This window comes from Myotis yumanensis, unplaced genomic scaffold (assembly GCF_028538775.1).
Source record: "Myotis yumanensis isolate MYYU_CA2020_CCGP unplaced genomic scaffold, mMyoYum1.0.hap1 SCAF_4, whole genome shotgun sequence".
NCBI classification, from domain to species: domain Eukaryota; kingdom Metazoa; phylum Chordata; class Mammalia; order Chiroptera; family Vespertilionidae; genus Myotis; species Myotis yumanensis.
The window spans coordinates 29258471-29285691 of NW_027223755.1; the positions used below are offsets into that span (position 1 = coordinate 29258471).

Genomic DNA, 27221 nt, shown 5'->3' on the forward strand with positions numbered 1-27221 from the left:
CTGCAAAAGTCTGTTTCTACTAGAGTGTTGTTGCCTCTCCACCACTGTCCCTGGTTTCTCAGTAGCTGATGTAAATTCCATGATGGCAAGTCAGAACGAGGTGGCTGGAGTCCCTGAGGTGTGCCTACACTGCCCCCACGTGGCAGACTGACTGCTTGTGGGCTGCATTTGGTGTCCTTTACCTTCTGGTCCTTCTGCCAGGGCTTGCTCACCACCCTTCAGGTAGCCCTGCCCTCCAGCAGGACCTCTTCCCTCCTCCCAAAGCTGACCTGCCTCTCTGGCCTTCCAGAGAGCAGGCTCGTGTTCCCCCACCCGAGCCCTCAGTGGCTGCCCAACACCTCCCCATTAACCATCCCCCACGTCCCCCCGTGTCCCCCACTGGCCAAAACCTTTCACTCCCACTGAGAGGTCTGTGCCACACACCTGACCATAGTACCAAATACCTGAGACTATCTACCACAAACTTGGGCACATCTGTATCTTACCTGACAGTATCACCACATACCTGTACCTTACCTGAGTATCAGCACCTGAGCACATCTGTACCATGCCTGAGTATTGGTATCACAAACCTGAGCAAATCTGTTCCTTACCTGATAGTATCTATACTGCACACCTGAGCACATCTGTAGCATACCTGATAGTATCTTCACCACACACCTGTACCTTACCTGAGTATCTGCATCATACACCTGAGCACACCTGTACCTTACATGAATCTGCACCATACACCTGTTGAGTTGCTGAGAAGCCCACACTATTTTCATACAGGAACTGCTCTCTCTGCCAATGAGGGAAGATGAGACCTTAACTCACCTACAATCCGATCTTCTCTTTTTTTTTTTTTTTTAATATATTTTATTGATTTTTTACAGAGAGGAAGGGAGAGAGATAGAGAGTCAGAAACATCGATGAGAGAGAAACATCGATCAGCCGCCTCCTGCACATCCCCCACCGGGGATGTGCCCGCAACCCAGGTACATGCCCTTGACTGGAATCGAACCTGGGACCTTTCAGTCCACAGGCCGACGCTCTATCCACTGAGCCAAACCGGTTTCGGCCGATCTTCTCTTTTTAAGTGTCAGTCTCCCCTTCCCTAATCCCATTTGACATCATACAATCTCCTCAGTGGCTGGTACAGTGTGAGAACAGGTCTCTCAGCATCCAGCCTGTATGGCATCGAGTGATCCTTGAAGATTAAACCCGTGTACCTGGGGGAAGGTGTCTTACCAAGGCCTTGAACTGCCATTGCTCCAAGACCAGCTCGAGGAGTCTCCAGTTTCCTGGGAGTCAGGCTGAATCCAGGGCCCAAGGCGCCGCAGGTGCAGGGCAGGTGGGGGAAGTGGGTGGACTGGGAAAGCCAGCATTTGGAGGATGAAGCACAGAGCACAGTGAGGCTAGGCTAGTGGTGATGCCTGCTGCCCCACTCTAAGCTTGGGGTCTTTACAGGCCTGGGATCAAGGGAGCAATGGGAGTGGTGTCATCCACAGGCACCTCCAGTGGCCCTAGTGTGTGGCACGGGAATGGGGACAGGGAAGCAGCAGAAGTTACTGGTGCAGGGGGTGTGGGTATGGGATTAGATGGAGATGTTGAATCCAACGTGTTCGTGAGAACCCAAGAAGTCACCTGAGCACCTGGAAGTGTGGGGTTCACCAAGTGGGTTCTAGGGTCTGAAGGCCACCTGTAGTTGCAAATTTGGGGTTCGGGGTCAGGGGATTGACATCACTAAAGTAGAACTTGGGGTCATGTGCTGGTGCTGTGTCACGAGTGTCGACATCCAGAGAGGCACCCAACGTGAAAAGGAGTGGAAATCCTCAGAGACCCCTGTGGACCCTCCTGCACTGAGCTCACAAGGACAGTCTTCAAGCCCCACAGATTCTCATCAGTGATGTCCTCATCCCTCCATCAAACACCACAGATAAGAAACCCACACCCTTCCCAGGTACCCATGTCCCCAACCAGCAAGGCGCCCAATCACGGACACGCAGGGCCACCCAATTTCTGACAACCATCCAGAACCCAAATATCCGCACAATGCCCCCCAAATTCTGGTTTGGGAAGCACACTTAAAAGGGGGGAGTGCCCTGGCCAGTGTGGTTCAGTTGGTTGAGCACTGTCCCATGAACTGAGAGGTCACCAGTTCAATTCCCGGTGAGGGCACATACCCAGGTTATGGGCTCGATCCCCAGTAGGAGGCAATCGATTGATGTTTCTCACAACCATGTTTTACTTTTACTCTCTCTCCTTTCTTCTCTAAAAAATTAATAAAAACATATTTTAAAAGGGGGGGAAGGGCAGAAACAGCCTAAAGCAATTCCACAAGTGGTAGGGCCACGGGGTCATGGGCTGTCAGATCACACACTCACTTCACTTTCATGTTTGAAAACAGACGATAACAGGGCAGACTTAATCATTAGTAAATGACAAAAACACGCCTCTAAACTACATTTGGATTTTTATGTTCAAAGTTGTTCTATGAAATTTAAACACACTCCTGTAAGAGGACCAATTATATCTACGCATTTCCACAAGTGAGTCATGCGGACCACCGAAAATGACCTCAAGGTGTCCAGAGCCCCTTGAAGCTCCCCTCATGAGCACATCAGAGATGGCCTGGGACAAGGGGTATATTGCTTTATTGCATACCTTGCATATTCAAATGAATACAATAAACCCCTTTTAAAAAGTAAGGCACATGAAAAGCCTTCTGTGCAAGTTCTGTATTATTTTAAAATTCCTATTGGCTAATAAAGTATTTCCACTATAGAATTGGAGCTACATAGAAAAGCACATGATAAATGTTTGACATGCAGAATACCTGAAACATTATTATATCTTACCTCATGGCACAATTAAACAGTCCCAAATCAAATGTCTGTATCTGAATAACAGTATGACTATTGTTACAACTGCAAAAATGTTAATCAGATTATCCACATATGTACAGTTGGGTCCCCAAATATTAACTATATAAAGACAACTGCATTTGTGCTCCGTTTCACTAACGGTAAGAGATTTGGCATTTTCAGTCTTTTTTTTCCGTAAGTCGTGTTGCTATTTATAAAAGGCCAGTGTTATACGATGCTGAAGACCATGGAGAGATACTGTTCATATGACACCTGAATCCAGCCATCCTGATCTGTATCGTAGCGTCTGAATATATCTGTCAGTCTCTGAGGAAGAAAACCACAGGCATTTAGATCTTGATATTAAAGGAACAGAATAAATTTGGCAAAAGACATTTAGGAACCCAATTTCAGCAGCACTCATGTTTCCACATTCCCTAACTGACGAAACCAGCATGGGGAGGCACATGTGGCGGATCCTTGTCTGATCCCAAGGCCCAGCAGGTGAGGGCCAGCGCACATCGGGCAAGGGCAGGTCTCCCTTCGCCAGCTCAGGGTCCATCCTGCCCCCCACATCCTCCTGTCTGCCGATCCCCCACCCCAGGGCTCCACCTTAATTTATTCATTAGCCTGACCATCCAAAGCAGGTCAGGAGCAGGAGCCCACCAGTACTCAAAGGCAGGGACAGTCAGGTCAGGGCTGCCCCAGAGGACAGGGCTGCAACCATAACAGATTCTGAAGAATTATAATGACAAGATAAGAAAACAACGCCCAGGTTCATGATGGCCTTGGTGCCCAGCCAGCTGCCCAGGGCGGGGCCTGGAGAAAGGCTGAGCCTGGCCATGTGGGCTGTGCCTGCCAGTTTCCTCAGGGCTCCCTCGGTATCAGCCAGGAGCATCCCAGCATGTGTGCAAGACAGTGGCAGAGACCACCAGTGGCACTTAACTCTGGCTTGAAGAACAATGGGCAATCTTTCTTTTTCCTTTTGATTTTTTTTAATTTATTGATTTTAGATCAGGGGTGGGCAAACTTTTTGACTCGAGGGCCACAATGGGTTCTTAAACTGGACCGGAGGACCGGAACAAAAGCATGGATGGACTGTTTGTGTGAACTAATATAAATTCAAAGTAAACATCATTACATAAAAGGGTACGGTCTTTTTTTTTTTTTTTTTTTTTAGTTTTATTCATTTCAAACGGGCCGGATCTGGCCCGCGGGCCATAGTTTGACCACGCTGTTTTAGATAGAGAGGAAAGGAGGGAGGGAGGGAGAGAAAGAAAAAAAGAGAAAGAGGAAGAGAGAGAAAGAAACATGAATTTGTTGTTTCACTTATTTATGCATTCACTGGTTGATTCTTATATGTGCCCTGACAAAGAATCGAACACACAACTCTGGCATATCAGGACGACACTCTAGCCAACTGAGCTACCGGGCAGGTCTGGGCAATCTTTCTTTATGTTTTAATTGTATTTTTCCAAGATTTCTACAAATTTTCATGTTATTTTATCAGAAACAATTTTGAAAAGCCTTTTCCTTTTCGAAAAGAGGCAGAAAGAGGAATATATTTTCAAAGCTTTTTGCTTGTGGCCTGCAGTTTTCTTTTCGATGCCCCACCTCTTTCCAGCATTCAGGGTCATTCTGGAAGGGTGGGTGGGACTAGAAACTGGCAATGAGGCCCTAGGCATAGCTGGAAGCCTGCCTGGAAGCAGTGGCTGGCCCGTCCTCAACCCCCGGGGAGCTTGGGGGGGTGGGTGGGTGTGGATTCATCGTATCACCCCAGCTGCTGAGCCTACCAGTATATGCAGTAACCTTTGCTTAGGCAGAAATACAAAGGTGAGATGTTTACTACGGGCCATAACCTCAAATGAAAGTCCTTATTCTAAAGCAAATCAGATACAGACCCTAATGAGATTTTACACTACACCTTTCCTAGGGTGTTCAAACTGCTAACACGTCACCCAGCCGCACAGACCCCGAGGCAGAACGAGGTCAGGCTCTCCCGTCCCAGAGATCTGAAGCGTAAGAGTTAACAAACCTGGATCTGGAGAGACCAACCCACCAGATTCACTGGTAAAGAAATCAGAAAAACTTCACTTTTGACTGACCTATCATTTGAACAGGAAAATTTAAAAATGTGAGAATGTTTTCAAAAATTCCAAATTACATTAAAAAACCTCATGCTGTTCAGTGGATCCTAAAGCTGACAAGATGGAACCTCAACTTGGATTCAAGTTGCAATGACTTATCTTCTAGAAATGGGCTCTACTGAAATATTAATGGAAAAACACTCTTTCCCCTAAGTGGGATTTACTCCAGAATAATGCCGGGTGGGGGTTACAGTTATTGTAATTCAATGGCCATGGGTGATAATGTTGAATCTGAGAGATTGGGTTCATTTTACTGTTGTCTCTACTACTGTTATTTTGGGGGGAAATTTGTCATAATAAAAATTTTTAAAGATATAAGTTTATTAGTTCTAAAGCTTAAAATATATGGAACTCGGATCCCTACCTAGAAACAGGAGCAGGACCTAGAAACAGGGTGGGAACAGCAGCACAGGATCGATTACTCTTCTGTCTTAAGAGGGCGTCTCTGGGTGAGCTCGTTAAGCTCTGCACTTAGTTCTCTTGGAGGGAAAGGGTGAGGCCGTAGGATGGACATCTCAGAAAGGTGTGGGGAAATGGGACGGGCAGCGGTCAGCAACTCAAGAGTTCCACCAACACCGCACAAGGACCCAAGGGCTTGGAGCCAGGTTGGGGACTTAGAGCTCACCTCACACAGGTAGGCAGGACAGAGGCAAGGCCACATGCAAAGTTTACCCATTTACTCAGAATGAAAATACAACAAAAATAGCAGAGTAAACAAGTAAATAACCCACTGTTCATGGGAAAACAAGCTCTTCTGAATGGACTGCTTTATAATATTTGCAGGGGGAGGAAGAGCACCACTGTTTACACCTCAGTGTAACAGAAAAACATAGATACTTCTCCAAAGACAAGACTAACTTTTAGAAGATCCAGGAACTAATTTTATATGTGTCTGACTCCATTAAATCCCAAATTCCAGAATGGCCCTTCCCTCTCTCTCCTCGGAGCCCAATTACCTGCAAGACGATGCAGCCCTGGATGAAGTCGTCAAAGGCGATCTGTCCCCGTCCTTGTCTGTCAAACTTGCGGATGAGGATGTCATGAAACTGGTCAGAGAGCCGGTAGCCTTGAAAGGGAATCAGAGTAAACAGCGTGCCAGGAGAGGGCACTTCCTCCAGTGCCCCGCTCGTCTCAGACACATGCCTCTTATCACAGCTCAGGATAAGCGGTCTGGGCTGGGGAGGGAACACACAGCACACATTTATTCCAACGCACTGTAAGCTACGCGAGTCACTCAGTGGTGACCACTGCTGGCAGGCCAGAGCATCTCCCTGGAGGGGGAGGAGTAACTGGAGGTAGGACCATACTAAGAGTTGAAGGATCCTGTGAACTCACTAGTTCGAAAGGTGGCTACCCTACAGACCACCCCACAGGGCAGCCAGGACCAGTTTCTTGAATGCAGCGCAGTGATCATTTTGAAAAGCCCTATAGCTAGCTGGAGCATGATCCCATACACCAGAAGGTTGTGGGTTCGATCCCCAGTCAAGGCACTCATGGGAGGCAACTGATCAATATTTCCCTGTCACTTTGATGTTTTCTCTCTCCCTCTCCCTTCCTCTCTCTAAAATCAATGAAAACATATCTTCTGGTGAGGATTTTTTTTAAAGCCCTTTACCAACAGATTTTATTACATTTATTAACCTAGACATGAAAGTTCTGAATAATTCAGCTGCCCTGGGTTAACTCATCACTAGAGAATCTCATTTTGAAAGATAAAATATCACTGACATCTTCCAATTAAACAAAATGTAAGCCTAAGGAAACAGATTCAGTGATAGGTATTTCCCCATAGAAATGAACTGATTAGGAAATTGAACATTACAAGGAGTAAGGTAGCCTCACAAAGTTCAAAACCATTACAGGTTCATCCAATGTTACGCAGAGGGTCACCGATTCTGTTTTCAATTTACAAATGTGTCTTGAAAAGATCTCCAGCAGGAAGGTGGCTCTGAAGACGGGGGACACCCCTGGGGGCCAACTAAACCAGGACACTTACTGCCTTCCCCTTCCTCCCCTCGTCATCCCTCCCACTACCTGTATGACCACGGTATCCTTACTTAGTCAGGAGACAAGATCCAGGTGCCAAAATATTTTTACTGATTTTCAGTCTTGCTGCAGTCTTTGCAAGGAAATGTACACCCACTGTCTGAGTGAATTTCACAGTTAATTACCTGTATGAACACTTAACACTTTACTGGAAAAGATTCAAACATGCAAGCATGTGATGGTACCTTTCTGAGTGGCCAGTGTGCTCTGCACGCCTGTGACTTACATCCAGGGCCCCCCTCCCTGCAAGCTGAGTAGAAGACAGGATGCCCGACTTAGTCAGAAAGCGACAGCTGCCACTCCTCCTGCCCCTCTGATTCTCATCTCCTCACACCAGCACCTGTGCCTGTGGTCAGGTAAGACCGGCCAAGGCTTGTGAGGGCTGAACTTAGGACACAGTGACAAGGCCGTGCCCATTCAGGGTGCAATGGTCTCCTGGCCGACTGGAAGGACAGATAAGATAGTAACAATGACACAGTAACTCCACAACCCACGACAAGGGAAGCGACTTGTGTCACCGCTGGCATTAACTCCCAGTGTCCCTGGTCCTCAATATTACTGCAGGGAAAACAAAAGTGAAGGAAGTCAGGCTAGAAAAATAAATGATGTACAAGCCATGGAAAGAGTATTTCTCCGAGAGGCCAAAATCTGGGAGCAGTCAGTTCTCTACGAGGTCCTTCCAGTGAAAACCCAAGTAACAATAACTAAAAGGAGGTGCCCTCTGCTCATGGCCCTGCCCCCACAGCCTGGGGCCCTGGTCGGGACTGGCCGCCCTTCAAACCTGGAGTGCTGGCACAGTGCCTCACCCTGACCTGTGGCTGAGCACCTTTCTGCTTTAGCATAAAATGGGGGGGGAAGGGGGGGGTGGAATGCAGCAAAAAGATGGAAACCAGTGATAAGTTCAAGGTTCATTACATTTTCACAAAGTTTTCATAATAAACACTGCACTGGCTCAGTGGCTGCCAGGGCAGCGCGGAGGAAAGGGGAGTTGGGCCCCACGGAGCTGCCCCTGAGGCCTGTAGTGCTGAGTAAACTCCACCTCGCGCTGGCGAGAGTGAGGGCTGGGCCTCGTGCACCTTCTCCTTTCCACATCTCTGTTCATGGCATATAGCACCTACTAATAAAAATTTTTAAATGAATGGACTATCAAATCCAGAATGTGTGCTAGTCAGTCACACAGCGTTGCCAAGGTTGGCCTGGACACCCCCATGGAGCTGACAAAGGTCAGAGGGCACCGAAGTGCTCAACCCCGACTACTTCAAGCCTCTGCTGAGCTAAAATCATCCCCCTCTGACCCCAAGGCAAGATACTTATTCTTAGGGGTCAAGACTGAAGGGAACTTTTTGCTTCTGTGGCACATTTCCTAAGTTACAACAGAAAATCTTCCAAAATAATCAACATGGGAAAATGATGACAATGTTCCTTTCACAGAAAACAAGGCTTTGGAGAAGCCCTTCACTGACCACCAGGGACCCGGTGGTCACAGCACTAACTAAAAAGAGGGCTCTGGGCCTCGCCAGGTTAGAAAATGCAGTTCTGTGTGCCATGATATACCTCGGGTCACAGGACTAGGAATCACTCCTAGGATCTGGGCTCCTCCCAAGTTCTCCCCAGCCTGCAGGCCCCTGGCTCCTTCCCTAGGCCCCCATCAGTCTCCCACCTAAGGGCAGAGCAAGGTTAGTTGCATTCTGAGTTCCAACTCTAAGAACCTGAGGGCCACGTCTTGCCCAAACTCTGACCACACCTAGTGAGCTCCAAAGAGTCTTCCTGTGCCATCAGACAGCCTCCACCTGGTACTATGTCTGAGCTCCGAAGGCAAGAAAAGAAAGCGACAGAAAGAGAAGACAGTCATAAAGTACATGACCAGAGAAAAAATGGAGCGGGCAAGACCATGTTAACCATATTATAAAACTCGAAGCACCTAGAAAATAGTACATTATAATCTGTTTTATTTTCTTCGGGAAGGCATTTATAAGCAGCCTTTTAAGAAAAACATAGGTGGGGTTTTGTAATATGGGCCCAGTGAACACTGAGCCAAGTAAAATTGTCTCAAATTAGAATCTCAGTGTAACTTCAAACCTTGAACAAGACCCCAACATTTCAGTTTTTCCTCTACAAAAAAATCCCAACTTCCCTCAGATCCATCAGAGGCCTGCTGACCTACTCTGGAAAGGTACCATGTGCACACTCCTCACGGCACGGCACACGCACACCCTGACACGCACTTGAGAATGGGAGCTCGCGCTGACTTTAATGTTCTACCTGAGGCCCTCGATATGCGCTAGAGCTTAGGGAATCATCACTTATGGGTATTTTATCATCTTTCTGAGTATTTCGATGTTTCATGAAATATATGCCACCCTACACTATTTTTTTCACTTACTTTAAATTGTTTCAAAGCTACATTCTCAATGTGCTTGTGATGTCATTTCAATTCACAAAAGATAAACGATTGCATAGCCCCTATCTCATTTTGGATGAAAAACTGCATTTAAAAGATGCATAAAAGTCTCCTCCAATAATAACAAAAATTTCACAGAGACTGGGTTAAAAAATCAGTAAGTTGAACAAAGTAAAAGAACTTCAATAGTACCTAGGTTCCAAAATGAAACATGCTACACAATCAAGGTAAGTGAATTACCAAAACCTGAAAGTGCTTGCTTGAGCTCGTTCTTGTCAATCATCCCCGAGTTGTCCCTGTCGTAGGTGCGGAAGACATTCTGCCAGTCCGTGATGTACTTCCAGACGCCCGTGAACTCGCTGAAGTTCACACCAGCCTTGTTCTCACGGTCAAACATTGCTGAGGAAAAAAGGAGCATAAGTGGTGCCCAATGAATGGAATCTCGATGTTAATCAGCAAGAAGCACAGCCGCAGCAGTTACCTCCCCAGCATGGACTCAGCCAGCAGAGCCCTGAGTGCTGCTAATCATGTTCATTGGCTGAGTCAGGGGCAAGATCAGCTCTGGTGGGGCAGGGGGCCTGTCACCCAGCCACAGCCCCCCATGAAAAGGAAAATGGAAGCAAAACACACTATTAGAGCCACAATAAAAAGGGTTCTTTACACTGAAGTAGGTTCTACAGAAGCACGACCACTTGCGGGTGCTCTGAAGATGCCAGAGCTAAGTGCCCCTTACTCCCAGCTCCTAGTTCTGGGCCTAGAACATGGGGCCCCCTCCATTTCCCAGAACCGACATCCTCCAGCGGAGGTCACTCAATGAGAAAGAGATTCTACTGGCTTTAATGTTTTCTTAGAACTGCCTTTCATTTTTTAAAATAATCATCCCAATTCCAGGTCCAAATACAAAAGAACTACCACTACACTTACATAAAATTGCAAAATGGCTGCCCTGGCTGGTGTAGTTCAGTGGCTAGAGAATTAGCCTGCACAACAGAGGGTCTCAGGTTCGATTCCCAGTCAAGTGCACATACCTGGATTGCAGGTCTGATCCCTGCCCCCAGTCAGGGCCCATGTGGGAGGCAACCAATTGATGTGATGTTTCTCTCTCTCTCCCCTCTCCCACCTCCCTTCCATTCTCTCTAAAATCAATGGGAAAAAAATATATCCTTACTCCTCGGGTGAGGATTTTTTAAAAATCTATTAAAAAATTTGCAAAATGGCTAAAATATATGATATAAAAACTGTCTGAATTATTGCCATAAAAAAATGATAAATCATTTGGTGTCTCTTCAGGCAAGGCGATGATGGAAGCCTATAGCCTGAATGCTCTCAGTCTGGTCAGAAGTACACTACATTCAGTGAAGCTTCATGTAATAAAAAATCTGGGGATGGCTCCAGTCAGTGGTTACACAGGATAAGGGCTGCGTGTGGGGCGTGCAGTCCGCTGTGTGCATGAAATTTTCAGGGTTGGAAGGAACGATCGGACGTCAATTGACAGTAAAGAGTCAGTGAGGGGACAGAAGGGCGGGATGAAGGCCCACACCTGACTGGAGTTCGGGGAGAATACGGCAGGAAGCACATGCTGCACCAGCAGCCCGCCCCTGTCTGCCTGCACAGGCAGGACACCGTCGCCCTTACTTACATATGATTGACCTGACAGTCACAGGATTAAATGGAGTCCAGGTGCCTGAAAACAAACAGGAACTAAAGTAAGAGAGAGCGATTTGTACCTTCATTGATTTTTACACTCAGTAAAAACAAAGTCAAAAAATGTTTTTAATGTGGGGAAAGCAGTATCTCTGCCCATCCCCCACTTGTATAAAAAGAACCCTTTTTATAATACACACATACACACACACACACACACACACACACACACACCTGTTTCAGTTCTGGGTGGGACACAGAGAGCCACTCCCGACCTTTGAGCTGCAGAGGGCTGGAGAGTCTGCAGGTGCCATGCCTCACACTCAGGGACACTGGGCCCTGCAGCACCTCCCAAGTGCCACTCCCACCCAACTCAAGGCTTGTGCAGGCTTCTCTCACCCTCACATGTAACCCTCCAAATGCATGCACACCCTCCACCCAACTCCTACCTCCCCTTTAAGCCTTGGGTGAAATGCTTCCTCAGGGAGCTTTCGCTGAATGCCCCACTCCAGGTCGCTAAAATAACTCCATATGCTCTGCCCACACCTCTGACTAACCCTTCAGACACCTGCAACGGCCATTACTCCAACAAGGCCAGTCCTCCCAAGAGAATAGGGGCCACCTGTCCCCGGGCATGACACACGAGTGCTGGACAGCACCTGTGTGCAGGAGTCACAGACCTTTGGGGGGAAGGTAGGCAGGAGTATGTACAGAAAGGTATGAGGAAAAGTCAGTATTATTGGAAACCAGTATAAAAAGAAAACTATGTTAGAGGAAAATTCCACATACAGGGGACTCTGACTGCTTCACCCATGCCTGCTGTCCCCTCCCTCCCTTAGTGGCTCCAGGCACTGAACTGGTTTTCACAGAAGATAACCCTTCACTGACCAGAAGCCAGAAACCACAGGCACCCACTGGAATCCCTTCCTTCTGCCCTGTTCCCTCCACCTGATGCAGACTAAGTGGCCATAGGGGAAGAGTTGTGAGTTTGGGCTAAACTGAGCTGACTATGGAGAGCTGGAGGGGTTTCAGAGATGAGGCTGCACCCACAGTCCATCCCAACTGCGCACATCAACCCCAGCCGTCAGCAAATGGCTTGGGGAACAAGTGTTAAACAAGAGCAGTACAAGTAAACTATTAAATAAGGCGGCAAACAGGCACTCTCCTGGTGAGTGCACAGATGGCGCACCTCAGAGAGGCAGGCGCAGGGGACCCAACTGTGCTGGGGAGCGGAGGATTGGAGGGTCTGGGGCTGAATCAAAGATGAGACCTGGAAGGTGGAGCCAAGGCTATAGACATCCATTCGTGCTTGTTAACCAAATGGGACCTAACTTTCTACAGCAGTGGTTCTCAACCTTGGCTGCACATTAGAATCACCTGGGAATCTTTTTTAAATCCTGATTTCTGGGCCTCATCCTCCGGAAATTCTGTTTCTTTGTTATGGGGTGGGGCTACAACATTAGCAACAAAGGAACAGAATTTCCGGAGGATGAAGCCCAGAAATCAGGATTTAAAAAAGATTCCCAGGTGATTCTAATGTGCAGCCAAGGTTGAGAACCACTGCTCTACAGAAACCAGGGGCAGTAACAACAGCCAACAGGTAATTGACTCCTTGTTGCGTGATAGTTCTGTGGCCTGGTTCCCAGGCAACATCAAAGCTTACCAAACCACAATGAAGCCTAAACAATGTGCAGACATTTTGCATTTTGGTTATATTAAGCATTAAATGCACCTGAGCGTCAGCCTGAAAACCTAAACAGGTTTCTGCAGGAAATCACACTGCAATGCCAAGAAAGCAATTCCAACAGCACTTGCTGAAGGCAGAGGACACATCTATAGGTGGGTTTTGTCCACAAGCCCTTCTCCTCCAGCGAGCCTCTATCCCAGGTTTCTTGGGCCAGCTGCAAATTCAAACATTCCCATCTGCTCCTCCCAGTAACCACCGTGTCCAGGAATAATTGAAGCAATAGATTTCCTGTCAGACTTTTCCATAGAAATGTAAGTTCACTGTATAAGTCTTGTCTCAACTTCATCTCAACCAAAGAAAATAGAAACACTATTATTTCCCCTGTAAGGTGAATACTCAACGTTTCACTGATAATTTGGGAACAGTACTAAAACCTTAAGAAGCAATGCTGCACGAATGATGTGCTTCCGGAACACGCTGCCATCTGCGGGGTGGTCGGTCAGTCATCATTGGGGGCTTCAGCATTTTCCCACTTAAACTCCAAATACATAAATGAGTTTAGGAATTTATATCTGCTCCCTTCTCAACAGGGGAAATCCCACTCTGCTCTGGGATAATATAATCTGTCTTTTTACTCTCCAAAGAGTTTTCTTTCTTGAAATTATGTCCTATTTACCAAAAATTTTGGTTGATGTAGACTTTAGAGATGGTGAAGGGTTAAGTCCTTATAACATCTTGCATAGGAACAACTGAAACACCCAAGTACTTGGAATCTTTTTTGGGGGAAACAGACTTCCCATCATCACTGGCGATCTCTGCGCTTCCCTACAGCAGACCCAGAGTCCAGCTGTCCTGGGCTGTTTTGCCAGAGGAACTTGTGAGGAGGGGGTGGAAGCACCACAGGGTCCAGATGCGGTTCAACACATGGTTTGCGAGGACTTTGGTGCCTCTTCAGGTTCAGCAAAATCCCACATTTCACCAGTCATCTTCAAATAGCTACAACTGGAAATATGGCCTTTCTGAAAGGCCATCTGAAGACTGACCAACAGTACAATGCCTACACCCTTTGATCTGATAAATGCCCCTTCTAGAAACCTGTTCTATGAAACTCTGGGTCCAATCACTGCAGTAGTTACATTAATGAAAATGCAAACAATCCAAGTGTCTAAGGTGAACACTGTAAACTCCACTCCGGTAGATCCGACAGCGTCTTGCAGTTCTGGACCAGGCAGGGTGGGAGCTGGTGGAGATGGGCTTGGCTGGAGGGGAAAAGGGATCTCAACTTCCAGTCGTCCTGTTTTTACACCCAGAGACAGAGACCAGGAATGCTGTGACCTGCCCAAGTCCAACCCTCCTTGTTTCTATCTGAAACTCTGGTGGGTTTCTAGGAAGAGCAGATGTGACAGGCCGTACTGAGAGTCCCCAGACCTCTCTTGGGCTCAACAACTAGCTAGGATGACAACATTCATGGTCAGTTTGTTAGAGCAAAAGGACGGAGAGTAAGACCAGGAAAGGCATGAGGACAAGTCTGGGGGAGACCAGGCACTGCTTCCAGAGCCCCCCATGAACTCACACAGGACAAGAGCTGACGACACACATGAAGTGTTGTCCACCAGGGAAGCTCCCCTGAGCTTGGGAGCCCGGGGTTTCTTTTGGGGATCAGTCACGGAAGCTCCAGATGCCAAGAGAAGACAGGTGCTTGCCATCCCCAAACCCTCAGTGTGAATTATCCAAGCAGATGGATGCAATGCGCTCAAGGCCTTCAGTGGGCAAAACACTCTGAACAGTCAGAACATTCCAGAGGTAGCCATCATCCAACAGACCCTTCCTGGGAACGTGCAGGCTCTGAGTAACAGCCTGCTGAGTCAGCCTCACCCCCATGCAGGCAGATGGAGCTGGGAGGGAATCTCACTCCCTCTGCTGCGTCTGGGCAACAAGCACCATCACCCACGACACTGGGCTGGGGCAGGAGAGGGATGCAATGTAGGGGCTATCTGCTAGGATGGTCTCATTTCTTCAAATATGGGCTCCTCAAGATAGCTGGAACTCTATTTTGGTAAAAATACCTTAAAAACATGAATTACTATTTTTTATAGCATAGCTAAAAATGCCTCCTCAAAAAACATCAATATCTTATGTTAAAGCAAACCTTAAAGCACAAAAAGGGGACTAGAGCAAATTTAAAAAAAAAAACACCTAAAAGTCAAGATAGTTTGTGAAAGGTTATTTTAAAACGAAGGCACAAGAACAGCCTTCTCTCCCTTCAAACCCACTGACCACACACGTCCTGAGAGCAGTCATTTTTGGAGGCTTTTGTACAAAGGACTCAGTGTGTGGGACCTACAAAAGCCCTTTTCCAAGGTGGTTTCAGCTCGACTTTAACAGAGAGCATGCCAAACCACAGGTCTAACTAAAGTGAGAGGCTATGCTGTTCTGTAATTTGTTTCCCACCAGCAATAAACTAATAAAAATGATTTTCTGAAATAGCCCAAAGTCTAGTTCTAATATGAAAACAAAAGCCCATTCCTGCCCTAACCAGTCTGGCTCAGTGGATAGAGCGTTGGCCTGCGGACCAAAGGGTCCCAGGTTCGATTCAGGTCAAGGGCATGTACCTTGGTTGCGGGCACATCCCCAGTAGGGGGTTTGCAGGAGGCAGCTGATCGATGTTTCTCACTCATCGATGTTTCTAACTCTCTAGTCCTCTCCTTTCCTCTCTGTAAAAATAAAACAACAAAAAAACAATAAAATATATATTTTAAAAAAAAGCCCATTCCTGGGAGAAAAATCAAAACTGAAAATAACTTCTATTGTATCGGCTACAGGAACTCAAGGAGGAGTGAAAAGAACCGACGTTGTCTACCCAGTAACCCGCTGGCCCTCATTTAGGAGACAGCTACAAAAATGTTTATAGGAGCAGGAGAGAAAGAAACACATAAAAGAAAAAGAAATGCTGTTCAAAGGGGGCACCCACTGATGTGGGAGGAAAGGGGTTTGAAGACTGGTGGGATGGGTGGAGTCCACCTCACAGCCAGGAGAGGCCGGCACTCTAAACAGAAGGAGCAGAGACTCGAGGCACTAGAAGCATTAGGTGGTCACCTACATGAGAGACAGGTGGGAAAGCACCAGGCTCAGCGAGGGCCTGACTGAGCAGTAAACCTGAGATGGAAGTGAGCCGCAGCCCTGCTCTGCACCAGCGCTGTGCCCACGTGTAGTGGATGTTCAGTAGGTGATAACCATCATCATCACAGTCATTATGAAAAGAAAAGCCATCAAAGACTCCAGCTGGCTCTATGGCCAGTAACAGTGGCAGTAACACCACTATTCCTCATCCCAGCAACAACACTGAGGCCTTGCTTTGTGCCAGGCTCACACCAGTGTTCTGCATGCATTTTCTTGATTTACCGGCCCATTAACTGTGGGACACAGATCCAGAAAGGTCAAGTCCTTGCTCAAGGCCACATTCCTAGAACTGGTAAAGCCAGGACTTGAATCCAAGCAGGCTGACCCCGTGACCCCATCGAGCCCACCCCTTCCAGCAATTTAGAGTATTTGACCATCACTCTCAATTAAACAGATTTCACACAAATCTGGGCCGCACTCTCAAAACTTATAGCAAATGAACAAAAGGAGATGTCCAAATGGATCACAAATCAGCCCTCACTCACTGCAAAAAAGCTCAAAAGAAAAGCCTTAGCCAGTAGGGCACTCTCACTGTGGTGGACAACATTTGTAACATCTGATCACAATTAACATATGATGTGAAGAAATCACCCATTTTGGTCAACACTTAGGAAGTTTTAACCCAGGATTTGCCAGACTGTAGCCTGCTGGTTTGCAGTGCTCTGGATATCTCTCTAGTTAACCCTGTCTTCTACTGGGCTAGTGTAACTCTAATAGTACTTCCCCAATTAATCAAGTTGAAATGGGCAAGAACTCAACTCCATGGAGAGCTGGCAACACACCACCCACAAGGGCTGTAACCCTCATCCCTAGCTGAATGCCTATAATTCTGCCACTGACAAGACCACCTCCACACAGTCCGGTGGCCTCTGGGACCTTTGTAATCCTCTCCATAAAGGTTGCAAAGATTACCTAAGAAATTCAATGATCTTCAAGACACCTGAAGGACATCTGTAGAAAGCTAAACTTCCTATCCCTCCCAAAAACCTACCCTCCAACCCGAGTTTCTCAACCAGCGTTTCCCTCTGCTCATCCACACAGTTGTTCCGAAAGGCATTTGGAGTGGCACTGACAACAACCAAGAAACCGCTTGGCAAAATAAATCAGAAGCACCTCCACCACGTGCCAATAACAGGTGTGTCAGGCTTGCAGTGCAGAAGTCCTGGTGGCCAGGTCCCACTCACCATTGGAGAGTGCTTGCTGAAGCTCATTGTCGGATATCACCCCGCTTCTGTCTTTATCAACCCTACAAAATGAAGACCAATTCAGCTGGTGATTAACAGGGTATGAAAAGCAAAACATGGCAAGCACAAACGTTTACCCCCACTGACCATCCTGCATTAATTCTGGTATGTTCCTTCCTCCCACTTTGTTCTGCTGGGGATTAAGTAGGCTCTGGAGCTCCTTCACCCCGCTCCTTCACTCCACCTGCCCAAGCCCACGTCGGTTCTCCCCGAAGTGGCCTAGCCATTTTTTCACTCTCGTTTTCCTTTCCCAGGTCTTTCTCTTTGATTATCCCTTGACCTGAGTTATGCCTGCACCGGTTTCTCTCTTGCTCCTTTCTTCAATCAAGTCATTCCGTGACTATGAGTCACTCACTTTTCCTCATTCATTCACCGGAAGGACGGCCATGGTCAGAAGGAGCCCAGGTAAAAGATCACCTGTCCCGGCGGCCATCACGTTCCAGCTTCTTTCCTGTCTGCTGGCATTTTAATAGCGCTGGAGCAGAGACTTGTTTCTGTTTATCTAAAACTAGCATCGCCAGGAGACTGTCCCGGAGGAGCAAGAACCCGCCCCTCAACTGCGGGCACTCGGCTGTTAGGGGGTAGGGAGTGAAGGCAGAGCTCCAGGGAGTCCACGGAAGGCGCCACACCTCGGGAGGGGCCGGTGCGAAGGAGGGGCCCGCGGCGAGGGAGAAGCCCTGAGACAAAATGGGACACAGGGCGTGGGACAGGAGGGGAGTGAGCAGAGCGGAGGCCTTGGGAAAAGTGGGGGGGGGGGGGGGGGGAGAATGGGGCAGGAGGCCAGGGGAAGGCTGGGGGAGGCGGAGCAGAGACCGGGAGACACGGGGAAGAGGAGAAGGTGGAAAATGGAGCAGGAGACTGCGGAGAGGCCGGGGGTGGCCCGAGTGCAGTCTGGAGGGGGGGATGGGGCAGGAGGCCGGGAAGAGGAGCGGAAGCCGGCGGACTCCCCTAAGTGCCCGCGCGCCCGATCTCACCTCTGGAAGACATTCCACAGGAAGCTCTGGTCCGGCAGCGCCGCGCCCACCGGTGGGCCGGGGCTTGGGCCGGTCCCGGGGCCCGGGCGGTAGGGGTAAGCGGCCATGGGCCCAGGGGTGCGGCTAGAATGGGGAGTCAGAGGCGACACGGAACGCCTCGGGGTAGCTCCACTTCCGCCTCTACTGGGGGTGTGGCCTACAGTTACGTCACTTCTGGTGGAAACAGGAAGTGCGAGTCCCGGGGAAGGTCACGCTGCCAATCCCTTCGCGACCCCGTTGCCAGGCAACGCCAGAGTCAAGCCGCTCTGGGCGCCAGCGGCCTCTGGGTACCGCTTGCGTCAGTCTTGCAGAGCGCTCATGAGGGGAGGAAGGGGCTCCGCTTGGGCACGTTTAATTCCTGCACCCAAAAAAGGCGTGAAAGCGTAGGATATCGAGGGGGAGAACGTGTGTGGGATACCCTTGCGCTTCTCAGGGTTTTCCAGTCCCTGTCCCCGCCCGCTTCCTCAGGTCGGGTCACCGCGCGCTCTTCCGGGCCTCACCAGCGGCTCTCCAGAGCCTGCGTACCCGGGAACCCTCACGCTCCCGGCCGGGCTTCTCCCCTTCTCCCGTACGACCTCAACTGGACGGTGGTACGACTCGGAGCGTTTTTAGCGAGGTCCCCGCTTAAGGGCACTCGCGTCCCCGTTCTGTGCGCCAGCCTCGCCCCTCCCACCCAGGTCCGGACTCTGAATTCGTTCCAGTGCTTCCGTAGACTTCCAGCTTCGCAGGTTTTTAAATTCTTGACTCAGTGATGGCTGACTTGTTTCATCCTCAGAGCTGGGAAGCATTTCTTACCAGAGCGCGGAGGGACCAGGAGCCAAGGACGTGGCGCTTTATCGGAGGCACCTGAGACTTTGCTCCCTGTGGACAGGAATCCATTATTCAGCACCCTGGGCACAGCTGCAGCTCATTCTCCTAACTGTTACCCTCTGTCCCACTTAACACAAGGCTACACGCTGGAGAGTTCCTTCAAATCCTACAAAGAAATTAAGATATTGTGTGCCTTTGGCAGCCACCTAAGGCAGCGGTTCTCAACCTGTGGGTCGCGACCCCTTTGGCGGTCGAAGGACCCTTTCACAGGGGTCGCCTAAGACCATCCTGCATATCAGATATTTACGATTCATAACAGTAGCAACATTACAGTTATGAAGTAGCAACGAAAATAACTATGGTTGGGTCACAACATGAGGAACTGTATTTAAAGGGCCAGAAGGTTGAGAACCACTGAAGGTATTAATCCTCAAAACTCTTCAACAATGTGGATTTTTTCTGATTCAGTGAATTAAGTGGTTTCTAGTTTTCTCACATTCACATCACTTGTCAAATAGGCCTACCTTTGACTTTCCAGTCCAATTTGTAAGTGCTCCGGTACAGTATACATGGGGAAACTTCAGCAAGAAACGTCTGGGCGGCTGCAGAGGACCCCTGTCTCCCTCTCTCCAGCGTCACTGGCTCCACCAACCCTTGGCCAAGTCTCCAGCCTGGATTGGCACAGCCAACACCATCTGTGGGGCTTAGAAGGACCCCATTCTACTTTCTGTTTAGTTCTACGGGTGGGAAACGATTCGTTCGTGGTAAGAACCACTTACTGTAAGCTTACAATGAGCTAGATTCAGTGGTTCTCAACCTTCTGGCCCTTTAAATACAGTTCCTCATGTTATGACCCAACCATAAAATTATTTTCGTTGCTACTTCATAACTGTAATGTTGCTACTGTTATGAATCATAATGTAAATATCTGATATGCAGGATGGTCTTAGGCGACCCCTGTGAAAGGGTCGTTTGACAGCCAAAGGGGTCGCGACCCACAGGTTGAGAACCACTGAGCAAGAATCTACCCTAGTGTTCGTTGCTTTATGTAATCCTCATACCAGCACCTTGTAGAACTAAGGTCCACATTTTACTGAGAAAACCATGGCTGGCCTAAGGTCAAACAGGCAACTGATTCTACCTTCTCTTCCTGCATTACCTCAGTGGTGGCAAGACTGACCCTTAAAAGTGACAGTACTAGGAAATAAAGGTTTCTATAAAAATCACCCCTGCCCCATATATATTCACCAGTCTAGCCTGGTGCACTTGCAAACCAGGCAGCCTCAGTCCCTCCCATCACTGAAGCCCTGATCTCCAAGGAACCTCTGGCTCTGAGACGCTAAGTCTGAGCACTACATGTGGGTTGCACACCTGTGCTGCACTGCTCGGCACAACCAAGCCTTAAGGTCCTCACCATGGACCTTGGCTATTGCTGAGAGGTGTTGCCTGGGGTCCTGTCACCACATCACAAAGATGTACAGCACAGCACCAACAATGACCACCTTCTCCCAAATAGAAAGAGGCAGATCATCTGCCCCTGGTCCTCCTGACTCAGTCACTTAAAGTATTGATGCACTTGCCACTATCTCCTTGCCTATCTCGGGATTCAATTCCCTCCTAACCAGGTCTGGTCTAAGCTTTCCATTTAGATGGTGCTCCTGGATGGAGGAGGAAATAAACTGAAAGACAACACTGCTTTCTTCCCTACACTAACGTTGTCACACAAGTATCAAATCTCAGGCCAGGCTTTCCTTTTGGTCTAATTTCTCTGAGTTAATTGGGAAATGCCTCTTTTATTACTCTTAGAATTTTCGGAACATTGGCTTTATCTGGATGTTGGAATTCTTAACTTTCCACAGTCCACCCTCTTGTTCATTCTGTCTTTGGCATACAGTAAGTTCTCTATAAATATGTTAAACCAACGGATGACCAAATTTTGTATGTATCTTACCTTCACAGATTATCTGTCTTTTCTTATCAGTTGCACTGTGACATTTGCACAATGAATAACTTTTCTTTTTCAGTCTTTTCCCCTTTTACAGCCTCGGGTGTAAAATTCTAGGAGACAGAGTCCACCACACCCAGGCTTCTCCTTTGTTTTGCTTTGTCAGAATTCAGGAGGAAAGGAATACCCTACCACTTTTTGTCAGGCTTTTTACTGAAGTAGTCAATTTATCCAATATATGCTATTTTCTTAGATACTATCAAATGTATACATTAGCAGTGGCCAATAGAACTTTCTGCAATGATGGAATTGTTTTGTATATGCTGTCCAATATAGCAGCTACTGGGCACATATGGCTACTGAGCACTTGAAATGGATCAAGGTAGCTTGGAAACTTAATTTTAAGTATTATTTAATTTTAATGAACTTAAATGTAAATAGGCATGTGGTTATGGCTATTGCTATGGAAAGTGCAAGTCTGAATATTTTACTATATGTCTTACCTTTTTGTTTCTTTTAATCCATATTATAAATTATCCACATCATCTCTTTGGACAATATTCTATTTTCATTATATCTTGATATATATTTAGTTCTCTGGTTTGTCATCCCCCCTAGCACAGATGAGTTCATTTAGAAACTGTGAACACATTTTACAAACATTTCCAGTGTGAAATATTGTCCTGTGGCTCCTTAATTAGTGGAGTCTCATAGAAACTTACATACCCACTTGCTGGTGATTTTCTTGGTCTCAGAATACTCATGAAAGTAGTTTGAAGGTTTCTGGTTTAGAAGTAGCAGGCAGACACAAGGAAATCACCCGTTATTTCTTTGAAATCTAATTGGCCCTCTGTTATCCTTTCCTTTTCCATGGTTACCTGTGCTAGCTTTTAATTCATTGTCCTAACATTTAAATGTTGCTCCAAAGCCTGTACTAAAGCTTCCTCTTAGTTTACAAAATGCTCTGGCATATACTTTCTCATTACATCTGCTGGTTTGAATGAATCCTCCTGAGGTAGTCAGTTGTCTTTCTACCCATTTTCAATGACCTCCTTTAAAAAAAAAAATTGTTGAAAGTATTACATATGTCCCTCACCCTTGCCCCAATGACCCTCTCCAGCCCACCCCTGCACTCTGCCCCACACCTTCACCACCCTATAGTCTGTGTCCATGCGTTGATTGCATATATGCATACAAGGTCTTTGGTTGATTACCTCCCACCCACCAACTCTCCCCCGTCTTCGCTCCGAGATTGCACACTCTGTTCCATGTTTCCTTCCATGTCTCTGGATTCACTCCATCAGTTTATTTTGTTACTTAGATTCCACATATGAGTGAGATCATGTGATACTTGTCTTTCTCTGACTGACTTATTTCACTTAGCATGATACTCTCCAGGCCCCTCCATGCTGTCTCAAAGGGTAAGAGATTCTTCTTTTTTACTGCTGCACAGTATTCCATAGTATCCACTCATCTGCTGATGGGCACTTGGGCTGTTTCCAGATTTTAGCGATTGTAAATTGTGCTGCTATTAACATAGGGGTGCATATATCCTTTCTAATTAGTGTTTCCAGTTTCTTACGATATATACCTGGAAGTGGGATCACTGGGTCAAATGGCAGTTCCATATTTAATTTTTTGAGGAAACTCCATACTGTTTTCCATAATGGCTGCATCAGTCTGCATTGCCACCAGCAGTGTACTAGGTTCCCTTCCCTCCACATCCTCCCCAGCACTTGTAATTTGTTGATGGTAGCCATTCTGACAGGTGTGAGATGATACCTCGTTGTCATTTTAACTTGCATCTCTGATGATCAGTGACTTTGAGCATTTTTTCATACATCTCTTGGCCATTTGTGTCTATTTAGATCCTTTGCCCATTTTTAAATTGGATTGTTTGTCTTCCTTTAGTTAAGTTGTATGAGTTTCTTACATATTTTGGATATTAACCCTTTATCAGATGTATCATTGCCAAATATGTTCTCCCATATAGTAGGTTCCTTTTTCTTTTTTTTATAATATATTTTATTGATTTTTTACAGAGAGGAAGGGAGAGGGATAGAGAGTTAGAAATATCGATGAGAGAGAAACATTGATCAGCTGCCTCCTGCACACTCCCTACTGGGGATGTGCCCGCAACCAAGGTACATGCCCTTGACCGGAATCAAACCTGGGACCCTTCAATCCGCAGGCCGATGCTCTATCCACTGAGCCAAACTGGTTAGGGCTCCTTTTTCTTTTTGTAGATGGTTTCTTTTGCTGTGCAGAAGCTTTTTATTTTTTTAAAATACATTTTTATTGATTTCAGAAAGGGAGAGGGGAGAAATAGAAGCATCAATGATGAGAATCATCGATTGGCTGCATCCTGGGGATCGAGCCTGCAACCCAGGCATGTGCTCTTGACCGGAATCAAACCTGGGACTGTTCAGTCCTCAGGCCGATGCTCTATCCACAGAGCCAAACCAGCTAGGGCCCGAAGCTTTTTATTTTGATGTAGTCCCATTTGTTTATTTTCTCCTTAGTTTCCTTTCCCCTAGGAGATGTATCCATAAACATATTGTTAGGAGAGATGTCTGAGATTTTGCTGCCTATGGTTTCTTCTAGGATTTCTATGGTTTCCCAACTTACATTTAAGTTTCTTTATCCATTTTGAGTTTATTTTTGTGTATGGTGTAAGTTGGTGGTCTAGTTTCATTTTTTTGCATGTATCTGTCCAATTTTCCCAACACCACTTTTTGAAGAGACTGTCTTGACCCCATTTTATTGCTCTTGCCTCCTTTGTCAAATATTAATTGAACGTAATGGCTTGGGTCAATTTCTGGTGTCTCTGTTCTGTTCCATTGATCTATATGCCTGTTCTTGTGCCAGTACCAGGATATTTTGATTATGGTGGCTTTATAATATAACTTGCTATCTGGTATTTTAATTCCTCCAACTTTGTTTTTCTTTCTCAAGATTGCTGCAGCTATTTGGGGTCTTTTTTGGTTCCATATAAAATTTTGGAGTATGAGTTCTAGATTGGTGAACTATGCTGTTGGTATTTTAATAGGTATTGCATTGAATCTGTAGATTGCTTTGGGTAGCATGGACATTTTAATGATGTTAATTCTACCAATCCATGAACACGGTACATTCTTCCACTTGTTTATATCTTTCTCTATCTCTTTTTTCAATACCCTGTAGATTTCCTAGTACAAGTCTTTTACTTCCTTAGTTAAGTTTATTCCTAAGTATCTTAATCTTTTTGTTGCAATGGGATTTAGTTTCTCTTTCCGAGAATTCACTGTTAGTACATAAAAAAGCCACCGATTTTCGGGTGTTGATTTTGTATCCTGCTACATTGCCAAATTCATTTATTAAACCTAGTAGTTTTTTGGTGGAGTCTTTAGGGTTTTGTATGTATAATATCATGCCATCTGTGAATGAGAGTTTTACTTCCTTTTTTCCAATTTGGATGCCTTTATTTCTTTTTCTTCTTTATCACTATGGCTAGAACTTCCAGTTCTATGTCAAACAGGAGTGGTGAAAGTGGGCATCCCTGCCTCTTCTGGCACACCAACTATACGAATATTGTTGTTTCATGTTGTTCCACAGCTCTCTTAAGCTGTTCTACTGTTTTTTTAATTGTTTTTTTTCTTTTTGGTTCTCTGATCGATTTTTTTCTTCCCTGTCCTCTAACTCACTGATCTGACCCTCAGTTTCCCCTAATATACTGTGTATTCCTCCCAATGTGTTCTTTGTTTATGCTATCTTGTTCATTATTTCCATTTTCAGATTTACTGTATCTTTTCTCATGCTATTGAGCATCTTTACCAAGATTATTCTGAACTCCATGTCAGATAAATTTCTTAACTCCATTTATCTCTTCTTCTGGAGAATTCTCTTGTTCTTTCACTTGTTTTTTTTTGGTCTCCTCATTTTGGCTCTTCGGATTTGTGACTGTGTATTAGGTAGATCTGCTATGCCTCTCAACCTCTAGTACACGACAGTGTCAAACGCTGTTTCTAATTAGATCAGGCAAAGACTCAAGAACTTCAGTGGCTGCCTCTGTCTGCAGATTGATTGGATTCTATTTTGAGTAGTCTTCAGGCAGTCAACCCCAGGTATGGTGAGTTTTGTCAACAATGTGAAGCAATTGCTTCTGCCTGGAGGCTAATTGTTATTCTCAGTCTCTTAATGGGCCTCAGAAACTCCACACTGTGGGGCAAGGTGTTTTCCAATAGGGTGGGTCAACAGTCTTCCCCCCACGCAAAACCGATTGGATAGCAAATATCTTCGTGAGAAAGATGACCTCCACAGCATGAGGGAATGACTCAGCACAGGAAACTGAGGTGTCTGCCTTCTGAGCTTCAACACCAGAGCCCCCACCCTGGCTTCTGCTCACATAGCTCCAGTCCACTCTGCCCTCCCTCTGCCAGAGCACAAGGTGAGTGGCTGAACATGGAACTTTGTGTGTTGGCCCTTTCAAAGGGTGCCTGCATTTCCCAGCCTACTTTCTCTGGTAGACAGCAACCATGCTGGTTATCACAGCCATGTTATTTGGGCACCTTTCTCAGTTCTGGTGCTCTCTGCTTGGGGGCCCAGCTTGGAGGATTAGACCCAAGAGTTCTCAGTGGCAGCCCCCCACAGCTGAGATCGCTCTTCCCTGGAACTTCAGGTATCTATGGGTTCCCAGCCAGCCTTTCCTGCCTCTGTCCTTCCTACCAGTCTCTATGTGGTCTCCACTTTCTGGCCTTGGTTATCAGGGTTCTCTCCAGCTAGTCTTCAGTTGATTATTCAGGATGTGTTTGGGTTTTTTTTGTATTTTAGTTGTAATTCCAGTTTGGTCCTGGGAACATGTCTGTGTAGCATCCAGTTACTCCGCCACCATTTTTAATCTCCTCTCAATTACCTCCTTCATGTTTGTTGGACCACATCATTCTGTGAAGGTGGTTTTCAAAGTGTGGTCCTTGGACATGTTAGAAATGCAGGATCTACTGAAGTTCTGGGGGGCTAACGACCCCTCAATGTGATTCTGATGCACACTCAAGTTCCAGAACCACTGTATCAGGGATTGCAAAGTGGCGATGTTCAAATCCTATCATTCCTTTTATTTACAGGAAATCCTCTGTGAAGAACTTTCCCTAATCAACTAGGTTATTCTGGATTGCAGTTTATAGAGAAAAGGCAGGATAATTGTTCATTTTCCTTTAATTGTCCATTTTCAGTGTTAGGAGTTAGTGCCCTGGTTACTTCCAAGAGTGACAATTATGTTTTTGTTTGGTTGGTTTCGGCTGTTTTTATTTTTAAACTATTATACATTGTTTTTAGTATGTTCAGTGTTTCAATCAGATGTGATCATTATTATTGGCTAGCTTCCAGGCACCTGACATGGTTCCAGCAGTCTTTGATGGTGTCCTGGCTCTCTGAATTGAAAAAACATTTTAGGCTCATGTTGCAACTGCCCCCCGCTCCCCATTCCAGGAACCAGCAATTCTTCAAGGAGCCCTGGTTTCTTTCAGTGGGATATGATAAGCAGGTCACAATCCAGGTGCTTGGGGTGTCCACTGTTACTAGGGCAGAGCTAGGAAATGTATATTTTTTAAAAGAACAAAGAAAAGGATGAGTTGACACTTATTTCTGTGCCAAATTTAGTATTACAGGGTTTTCACCTGTTTTTGAACATTTTCTTTCTTAAAAAAAAATTTAGTTTTAACATTAACATTAGTTATGAGCTTTAACCCACACTATACAATTTCAAAAGATAAATACCAACATTACTACCAATAATGAGATTACTGATTGAAATTTAGGATTTCTTAGTGGCTCTATTGTAGTTAGATTAATTTACTAAAATTGTAGACTCAATGAACCTTGAAATAATGTTCTCCTCTCCTCTGTGTGACTGTCACAGCTGGATTTGCAGTTGGGTTGCAGACACTTGATGCTGTCCCTCAGCACTCAGCCCTTAGCTTCTTGCTGAAAGAACCTGCAACTCTGCTGAGGGCTCTCTCTGGTGGTAGAAGTGTGGCATGGAGCAGGGCCAGGAGTTCTGGCACCTTGGATGCAGCCCTCAACCCATGAAACACGCCAGTCTCCTTTCTCGTTAACTGTGCCGAGCCAGCTCAGCCAGGTTTGGTGAACCTGAGAGGGGGCGGTGAGGGATTGAGAAAAGACAGACAAGAGAATAAAGCTGGGTCTGGGTGGGACGCTGTCCTCTCTGATGGAGAGCTAGCGACCGCACCACAGCCTGAAAGCCGTCTTTATTTTATAGCCAGA

At 46.4% G+C, this 27221-nt stretch overlaps 1 protein-coding gene across 2 annotated transcripts; it reads right to left on the reverse strand.

Moving 5' to 3' along the window:
• Window positions 1-2438: 2438 nt before the first annotated feature.
• PDCD6 (programmed cell death 6) lies at window positions 2439-18366 on the reverse strand. 2 transcript variants are annotated; one of them, XM_070412002.1, is made up of 6 exons: window positions 18170-18366; window positions 17136-17197; window positions 11080-11124; window positions 9687-9839; window positions 5950-6059; window positions 2439-3173 (listed from the first exon to the last, which is right to left on the reverse strand). In XM_070412002.1, the coding sequence occupies exons 1-6, from the start codon at window positions 18274-18276 to the stop codon at window positions 3075-3077; spliced, it is 576 nt and encodes a 191-aa protein (XP_070268103.1). In that variant the 5' UTR covers window positions 18277-18366; the 3' UTR covers window positions 2439-3074. The 2 variants fall into 2 exon arrangements, with proteins under 2 accessions (XP_070268103.1, XP_070268102.1); XM_070412001.1 differs by having other exon boundaries at window positions 9681-9839.
• Between the last annotated feature and the right edge of the window lie 8855 nt (window positions 18367-27221).